Raw genomic sequence first — 9906 nt, forward strand, 5'->3', positions numbered from 1 at the left:
CATATAGTATATGAATTTTTGTTGCGAATATAATTTGTTGATTGGGTGAGTTGATCTCTGGACATCAGATATGTGGTCTTCTAAAATTTTCTGTAGTGCACCAAAATTTCTATATAAAAAAAGCTTAAAAGCCAATATAATTTATTATTTTTGACCAACATTTTTAGCAATTAGCCCAATTCTTTTAGTTTAGCAATATAATAACATACTTTTTACCCACACTTTTAAACATTGTTAACAAACTGTTTGTCAAAAATAATGAATTTTGTTGACCCTCTAACATTTCTCTTTTTGTATTATGTACACCAAAATTTAGATATTGTGCGTATTTTGTTGGTTGCGTGTCGATATTTTGGGCATGTAGTCCTTCAAGTATTGCGCATCAAAATTTTTGTGTTGTGTACCTAAATTTATGTATTGTGTACCAAATTTCTATACTACATATTTTGTTGGTTAGATGTCAATATTCTGAAAATGTGGTTCTTCAGAAACTTTTGTGTTGTATATTAAAATTTATGTGGTGTGCACCAAAATTTATGTATTACACATCAAAATTTATGTGTTCTAATTTTCTGAACATATATAGAAGAAGATGAAGACGTGAGAAAGATTACGAGGACAATAAAAGAGGATGAGGAAGAAAAAGAAAAAGGAGAAAAAATTAAACAATAACAACAATAAGTAATAACAGCAACAACGTTGAAGAAAAAAGCGCACAATAAAAGAAAAAGATGACGACAACAATGATGATAATAAAAAAAAGAGGAAAAAAAGGAGGATGAAAAAGAAGCAGTAGCAACAGCAAAAAAAAGAAGTAACAACAATAGCATCTGAGTACGTACAAAGAAAAAGAAAGTACACCATGACTTGATTAAAAACTTGGTTTAGAAAATACTTAAACGCCTAAACTGATTCTTATAAAGAATTATATTTTCGCCCCTTCAAACTATAGATAAGTAGTTTGCGTGGCACTATATTTTCTTCAATACTGCTATTATGCTACAAGAGAACAAATGCTGCTGTTACAACAATCAGATAAAAGGAATAAAGAGAAAACAAATAAATTTATTGTGGTAGAAAATTAATTAACGAATAAAATTAGAATACTAAACAAAATTGCGGCAAAGAAGCAGATAACACTAAACTAGAGTATGCTATCACTATTCACTACATATGTACTAGCAACTGATTGGATGAAAGACACCCAAGAACTTGTTAAAAAAGGAGAAAAAATGTAGAATATATTAGCTTAAGCTGAACGACCTAAATAAACAATAAAATTACACAGAATATACATCACAACACAACATTTACACAGAATTACATTTAATAAAAAAAAACCTTAAGCTAGAATTCTGTCAATGTATGAGCTTCTTTTTCCCTTCAATTATCTGTGTGTGTATTTCTTTTTCTTTTATCTGTGTGTGTCTATTTGCCTTAAATTAAAAGCATGCAGAAACTATACTTCGATTGCGCTTTCTTGGTCCCAGTTGGTTGATCGGTAGAAAACAGCATAGAGAATAAGTTGCACCAATCCTGAAAGTGCTCCTAAGGCATTTGGAATCTACCATTCAGACATTTTAATCAGAGCACTCATAATTCATAATAACCTATAGCAATCAAAGCCATGTAAAAAAGCTTCCAAGTTCCAACACATTTGTTCATTGTATGATCCCTTAACATATTTGGACGGTTTCAAGAGAAAATGTAACACAATAACAAAAGCTAATATACAATCTCAAATACAATGCAAGTTTAACAAATTATCTAATTTGTTGAATAAATATATGTATCTCGGAGTATCTATATTAATTAGCTTCAGTATATATCTTCTTTAATGTACCCAATGAAAAGTATATACATTTTTTTTATGAATGTGTTACAGCTAGGAACTAGGAAGCAGGTTTTTGGTAATAACTGAATTGCCTTGTAGCAAAATAGAAGTTCAATAGCTCTAGTAGTGAAGTAATTCAAGCAAGAGAAGCATATAGTATAACAAACAATATATAGCTAAAAAGTTTAAGAAAATAAAATTAATACTATTAATATTAGATATTTACCAGAATGAAAAGATCCCATTTAAGACATGCATATACCGTCCAGACGACGTTGCAGAAGTTAGCAAGGGAAAGGCAGAAAGGCATGTACTTCACACTTTTGTCTTTGATTACTTGACGCTGTTCAATTTTTTTAAGGAATTACTTCATAAATAAATAAATAACAAATAGGGAAAATAGTAATAGTAATGGGTGTTATTTTACTGCTACTCTTTATTTTGAGAAACACTATAATATTCAATTACAAAAATACATTGATAGTAACCAAATTTTCATACTAGCAATGTAGTCAAATTATAGTTTTCTTAAAATAAAAAAACAATGTTTTCTTCTCTTTTTAAAAAAAAATGAAATAGATATCACACGTACTATGACGGTCAAGGGTGAAAAGTACATAAGGATGTTGAAGAAAATGCATATGAGTCCAACAATTAAGGCTCTTTCCTTCAAGGATTCAACGAAATACAACACAAAAAATACCACCAAAGCAACGAAGATGGCCTCGGCTAAAAGGGCTAGCAGAATCTTCCTCTGAAATTTGTTAAATTTAATAATGATCATCACCAACATGGACCAAGCAAGTAAATATAGAGTTTAATTAATTTATGCATTGTAAGAATTAAAAAAAGTTGAATACAAATTAAGTCCAAATAATTGAGAATTAAGGATGCTCTTGTTTAATTTTAGTTTGTTTCTGACCCTTTTACCCCAAGGTGAGAATGCAAGGAAGATGCCAGTGTAGAAGAGCTCAAGGAAGAAGCCAAAGCCATTGATTGTGAGAACAAGAACGTTATTTTTGGTCACGAATGGCATTCCATAGAATGACCACATTGCACAATTCAGTACTGTCACTACATAAGGATCTGGCTTGAAATCTTGCACTGATTTTGCTTTGCATATTTGCACAAATGTAGGCCTGCAATTTATAAATATATTTGATTTCATTATCATATTTAGTATACATTATTATTAAAAAAGAATGAGATATATATTATATAGAGATAAGAGATTTACATTGGTGACATGAATAAACAAAAAGAGATGACATTTCCTGCAAATTTAATATCAATCAAGCACATATTATTAGAAACTTTCCATGATCAAACATAAATGGCTATATAAAATGCATGGCTTCTTTTGAGTTTTTATTAATGAAATTCATTCCATTTTATTCTCATTTTCGTTATTAAATTGCATACATTTCATTATTACTGACTTAACATTTTCTGAAAATTAAACAAGTCTTGCTTATACATTCACATATTTGTTTTCTTTGCAGTGAAAAAAACAAAGAATATAATCAATCAAATTAAGATGGAATTGGGAAATGAAAAGTGGAAGAAAAAGGAAAAACGTGGAGGATTTCTTGTACTAACCAATTATTCCGATAATTAGTCTTGCTAGATTAAGGTCAGCCATATCTGAAGTATCGAAAGAACAAACTGACGGAAGAAGGGTGAAGGGTGAAGGGTGAAAGGGTGAAAACACTAGGAAGAAAGCAAATATGTGACCACTAAGTAAACTTTAATTATTTGTAATAATAATTCATGATATGCGATAAATAGGTAATCATATATAACACAACTAATTTGGGATAAAAAAGTGTTCTAAATCTTAACCGCAACATATAAACAGATTGAAGAGTTGACCTCTGAACTCTCATCAGTCCTAGCCACAAGTAGCCTCTCTTTCTTCGGAATAACAGTCTAAAAATAACAACAGACATAAAATCCTCAGACGTATTGATTATTTATAGACTTTGCTTTGAAATGATTTTGACCCGGTTGTAACATTATATCAAACATGAGGATATGATTTCTTCAATAACTAATTTCACACCACCTCAAATTGATATATACAAAACTTGTAACGTAAACTAGAGAGGCTTACTTATTGAAATTTAGCTCCTGGAGTAAAAAAGTACAAGGAGCTAATTTCACAAATCTAAAAATATGACATCAGCAACCAATGTTGCAATATTTACACAACAAAAGTGCAGGGACTTGATCTTTTTTCCCCTTAAAAAATTTAAAAATAATGTGTTTTCTAAATTCTAATAGCACACTTGATTCACCAAACAGGAAGCGATGGTTCCTGCGGAACAGAGGAACCCTTGAAACCCGAAGCTCTGGTTTCACTGAAATCCTGCAGAACTTTGATGAGGAACCTTGCTTTCTTCGCCGCGTGGGAAGTACCTTCCGTGAGAAGCGAGTAAAGCAGAGGCATCACCGAAGGGTCCTTGGCCAAAACCGCCACAACCTCAGCACCAATGTTAACACAAAGCGAAAGCAAAATTGAAGCACAGTGCTCTTTCCCCAAGCGCAACGACGCCGTTTGGAGCATCCCAGTAATTAACGACAGAGCCGAAGCGCGCAAAATCGCGTTCGCTCCTTCCACATTCTCAGCTAAAACGGCCAAAACCGCCAAACATTCAGCTACAAGCTCGTCCTTCTCGGACGATCCCAACACGCCAACGAGCGCGTGAACGACACCCGCTTCGATTGCTCGTTTCTGGTTCCTTGGAACAAGAACCAAACCATAAATCGCAACCACTGCATTCCTCTTCCCGCACGTGGTTCCTTCATTCACCAACTCCACCAGAGAAGGAACCACCTCAGGGTTTTCCCCTACCACCTTTCTATACTCTCTCACTGATGAAAGGTAGAAAACAGTAGCCGCCGCAACTTGCCGCGCTTCGAGGCTGAGCCCTTTCTTTAAAACCGTTAGAATCGGTTTCAGACCGTTAGAATCCATGATGTGCTGGGGCCCAGTGGCATGCTTAGAAAGCTTCATCAACGCGGAAATTGCGTTTTCCTGTGTGGATTTCTCGTCCGTACAGAGCAGAAGATCAAGCAGAGGCGGAATTGTTCCAACTTGGATCAAGCACGCTCTGTTGAACAGATTGGACCTAGCAAGTAACCGAATCTCGTAAGCGGATTTGGATTTCTGTTTGTCCGTACCGAAGGCGAGCATCCGTGTGAGGAACCATGAGACGAACTGCATGGCGTGAGCGTTGGCCGCACTGCCTGGTAATATTGTATTGGCTAAGTCGCGGTTACGGTTGGTTGATTTTGAGAGGGAAATGCCGTTATCATTGCAGAACTGTTGGATGAGTCTCTTGAGGGTTGTGTTTGGGACGAGTTCCGTGTTTGAGAGATTCTCCCCTGTTTTAGGGCATATGGTGTTCCCTGCTTTCAGCCATTTCTTGATGGAAGCTCTGTCGTACGTTTGTCCAGTTGAAACCGTCACGGGATCCGTCATCATCTCCAGAGATATTGGGCAGCGAAAGTCCTCTGGATTGACGGACGTTATCATTTCCGTGCTCATTCTCGTTTCTGATTTCTCTCTGTTATTGCTAATTTCTAGTGTTTCAAAGATCACTACCCTGCAGTAGCTCATCAACCCTAACAAACTACTCAATAGAGGAGCGTCTCGCTCATGCTCTCGCTCGTTGCAGTTACTGCATTCTAAAGCGATTTCTTCTTCTAAAAGATTTATCTCTCTGTTAGACTCGTTCCACGTCTTGATTTCTAGGTACTCGATGATCTCTTTGAATGCATTCTTATCCACTTCGATTCCTTTTTCCAACTGTTTTAGAATTGAATGAACACTCTTGCTCATGTGCTCGTCTTTAGGTTCGTGCTCCATCTTTGCTTTCCTCGCTTGCTTCGCCAGCAGCTCCACCAGCTCCCTCACCTCGCCGGATACCTCGATTTCGTGGAGCGGAAGAACGTCGAGGGAAGTCGCCACGGCGCGAACTAGGGATCGAAACAGGGAGGCCACGTGGTTGGACTTGGCGAGAAGCAAGAGACGCGCGCCTTCAAGTACGCAATCTTGCAGCAAGAAGTGGATCTTCTGAAACGTGAAGTGAAGTTCCGAGAGGCTGAGGACGGTGGATTGAGGGATTGGTAAGCTTCGTTCTTGAATTTCGAGAAGGAAGAAGAGGATGATGCTGACTTGGCGGATTGCTTCTCTTGCGTTTCGTCTCTGTGTTGCGAAGAAGCTGTGTTGGTAGTTGCATATGTTCTGGGAGAGGGTAACAAGGGAGGAAATGAGGGTGGCCGGAGATATCCCTTCGCAAGGGTGCACCGCCGGTAGTGATAGCACACGGCGGTCCCTTTGATGACTGAGATTATTATTATTGTTATGATTCATTTATCTAAGTAGTAAATGGAATAATAACCAATTTTCTAGTGTTTATTACTCTCTCAGTGTTTTGGGAGTTGGATTCAAGTTCCAACCCGAATTATTATAGGAAGGGATATAGACGCATTTTGTGCTGAGTGCTGACTGGATTATCTTGTGGACACGTGGCGTGTATCTGTGAAGGGGATCTGATGTGAGTTGACTAGGATGAAGAGTAGGGAAGGCAGAAAGAGATTCGTCTGATTTTTGGAGGAAAAGGGACACGTGGATAGGTGAGTTTTATTTTTTTTTATTATTTTTTTGTTGTGAATGTTTGGTTAATGGTTGCTTAGAAGGTGGGGAAGTAAAGATAGCAACAAATGGGTAAGTGGATTGGGATTTAGGTTTGGGAGGGGAGAAGAACTCAGAAGTGATGGCTTGTGGGACCCATGAACCGACCTGACAGGTGGAGTAATCGACTGCCGACGTGTGCTGCAGGGAAGGTCTTGAACGTTACTTTCGCAGTTTCACTTTCTCTCACTCTGCTGTTAACTTGCTGGCCTTGATTCATTAACTAAATGTTAGTTACGTCCAATTGAGGTTCAATCATGGTTTACGAATAACAACAACCATGCTTAGTTAAATACTGCCACGTTTATGTCTGTTTTTTCAAAATTGTACGCTTGCAAATCAATATTGATTATTAATTCTTATGGTTTACGGTCAGATGTGCATGCAATGCATGAACAGATTGCACGGCCGCAGTACAAGGTAATAATTAAGGAGACAAGGAGTTTAATTAATGGTTTCAGGTAATTTTTGTTAATTAATTTGTTTGTGTTCGGAGTAAGATCACGATCAGAAGAGATTGAGACAAAAAATTCTAATTTCGTTAAGTGCATAATCAAGTCAACTAAGTAATTTATAAGATATTCTAATGTTAAAGTCAGTAATATGTTAGGTAATCAAATGAATTTTTTGTATGGTTATTTGTTGGTTGTTTTTTTTTAGTCTTTGTTATTTAGAGTTATCGTTTTTCTGTCATTTAGTGTTTATTGTAGCATATTATTACCGAAATTCGACGGTTATAGAATTTGGTGACGTAGTTATTGTGGTATTTAACTTTATCCCATGAATTTGGTTTACAGCCTTGATTACTTTGTCGATTATATTCTCTTTTGTCTAGAACAGTGCTCCCAACTTAGATTCCTAGAACCGAGTCTTTGGGTCGCGGGTATTTGAGTTTATGAAGTCATATGTCTATTTTAGATAGGAATTTCGTGGTGTTCATTGAAGGAACGGAACAGTTTCTTTAATTTCAAAAACGGTTATAATTTTCTCGTTTTACGAACTGTTAATTCTACTCTCTCTCTCTGCAATAAATGCAACTTTAGTTTGAAATTAAATAGCCTTTTTTTTTTCTTTACCTTTTATTTCCATCTTTTACCAAAATATTTCATTTTCATCTTTTACCAAAGCTCTCCCACTCGTGCGAACACTGTCCTCTTCTCTATACACGAGTAGTTTCTTTTCTTTCCATACTTCTCCCTCGCCAAGTTCATCGTCGCCGACACTCCTTCTATCAAATTTTCAAGGTTAGTGATTCTGATACTTCTTTGTTCTTGCATGTGATTTTTTCTTTTTGAAATTCTTTTCTGTATGTGAGTTTTTACGCATTCTTTATGTTTGTTGATGCTTTTTTGGTGCTGTTTGAAAATTTTTCTCGCATTTGTTTTGTTTATTTCTTTTTTATTTAGGTCAAATATAGTTGGGGCACTATTGTTTGAGTTTTTTCAAATCATTGATGATTTTACTTGCCCCCACTGTTTATGCTTTTCTGGATTTGTTTTGTATCTTTGAGTTACCCAAGATTTTGTAGTGCTTAGGATTTTTGCTTTCTGGTAGTGGTAGTGACGTAGTGGTGATGCCTTTGTAGGTGATGGCTAGGAAAAAGGTTATTTCAATTCATGGGCGTGGTGGCGGTGCTAATTTGCCGAGACCCCGACCTGCTCCTATTCAAAGGATGAATAGTAAACTCGAGGTGGATCTACACCTGGGTGTCCGAGGAGATTCAAACCACTCCTTCCACTATTACGCAAGAAGAGTTTGATAATCTCCGAGAAGCTCAAATTATTTTTTATTCTGATATTAGCAACTTGTATTTTTTTTTTTTTTTTGTTCCGAGATTTGGGAACCGTCTGTGCCACATAAATGAGCACGCCGGTATTGTCCTGGATTGGTTATGGATGTATGAAACTTTGTTCTAAGGGATTGGGATTTGCTTGCCCTTTTTCGATTCCCAGGTGAGCATTTTGACTCACAAGGGGTATGCCCCTTTGAAACTCTATCCTAATACTTGGGCGATTACCGAGGTTTTGAGCTCATGTGCTGGTTCTTGGATATCAAACCCACACTTAGGGTCTTTTTCTACTTCTTTACTTTGACAATTCCGTTTAGGTCTCAGGGTTGCGGGTTCATCTCTTTCCGAGGTGTTCGGAATAGAAGAACTTTTTACTTTGTTTGAAGAATCCCATCATGAATTGAAGAAAAAAAATTTTAAGATTGAGAAAGTAGAGGGCACCACTCCTTTTTCCTGACTTTGGAATGTGCTAAGAGATTTAATCTCTATTGGAATTACGATGTCTCTTTGCCAAAAATTCGACCGTCCAGCGTGAATGCTAATGAACTCCTCAGCATCAATTTGCTAATGATGCTATGGAATGAGCGTTCGATAATTCTAAGGGACATCCTTATAAAGGAGCAAGCTACTCGGAACGCCATCAGTAAGCCTTCACTTCTTCGCAGCTTTATTTTATTTTTGACTTCTTCATCTCACAAGTTACTTTTTTTCCCTCATTTTCCAGTTGCCTTCATTTCCCAGTTGACATAGCTAGGGGACTCGCTGCTATCGCCGAGATGAAGAGGAGGCTAGCGACACAGCCTCCAATCACAGCTGGTGGCGATAGAGTTTCTTCCTCTGCCACTGCTAGTCGTCAAGCACAACCTCGGAGGGTCGAAGCGACTAGCGAGGGGCAAGGTCCCGAGATTCACGTCGTCGAGGAGGATTCTCCTGCCAACTCCTCAGCCAAAAAACTGCCTAAAAGTGTTGTTCAGGATGACGCTGGTGCTTCTATACCCCCGTCTTTCAGGCATGTATTGGCCAAGGGATTCCATGCTTCTGAATTCGTGGACAAGAACTTTATGGATGAGGACACTAGGGCAGTTCTTGCCAAGATACCTCTGGAGGACACTCTTCCCGGGTTTAAAAGATGCTCCTGCGTTTTGTGACTAATATCCGAGACGAAGAGGTGGAGATCATGAGTCTCCGCTCGAAATTCCTTGATAAGGACAAGATGATTTTTGAGGCCACTACGCAGATCCAGGATCTCAATAGCACGTTTACCGCTCTTCAGAGCAAGTAGACTTCCTTGGAGAATGATGTGAAAGATTTGAAGTCGGCCCAAGATGCTTTCGACTTAAGGGAGGGGGCCTTGAAGAAACAGGTTTCTGAGCTTATGAAAAAGATTGAAGAACTTGATCTGTCAATTAGGAAGGCCGAGCAGGCTACGATTGACGGCATTTTTTATGCCGAGAAAAAGATTTTGGTACCTCGGTGTTTGTGAAACTTTTGTAGTATCTTTCTCGTTTTTCTTTTCGGGACTTAATGTTTATTTATTCCTATTATATTCGGGATTGACTTATTGAATGCTTAGCGTTTCATTTT

At 37.5% G+C, this 9906-nt stretch overlaps 1 protein-coding gene and 1 pseudogene across 2 annotated transcripts; both read right to left on the bottom strand.

Moving 5' to 3' along the window:
* Positions 1–1441: 1441 nt before the first annotated feature.
* Positions 1442–3476, bottom strand: ATVEX1 (Nodulin MtN3 family protein). The gene is made up of 6 exons (XM_088501616.1): positions 3434–3476; positions 3072–3108; positions 2757–2973; positions 2427–2588; positions 2061–2177; positions 1442–1564 (listed from the first exon to the last, which is right to left on the bottom strand). The coding sequence occupies exons 1-6, from the start codon at positions 3474–3476 to the stop codon at positions 1460–1462; spliced, it is 681 nt and encodes a 226-aa protein (XP_088357742.1). The 3' UTR covers positions 1442–1459.
* Positions 3477–3849: 373 nt separating this feature from the next.
* LOC107632327 (U-box domain-containing protein 19 pseudogene) lies at positions 3850–6299 on the bottom strand (annotated as a pseudogene). The gene has a single exon (XR_015902401.1). The product of XR_015902401.1 is annotated as a U-box domain-containing protein 19 pseudogene (transcript).
* Between the last annotated feature and the right edge of the window lie 3607 nt (positions 6300–9906).

This window comes from Arachis ipaensis, chromosome B1, assembly GCF_059453495.1.
Source record: "Arachis ipaensis isolate K30076 ecotype BB chromosome B1, ASM5945349v1, whole genome shotgun sequence".
Lineage (NCBI taxonomy): Eukaryota > Viridiplantae > Streptophyta > Magnoliopsida > Fabales > Fabaceae > Arachis > Arachis ipaensis.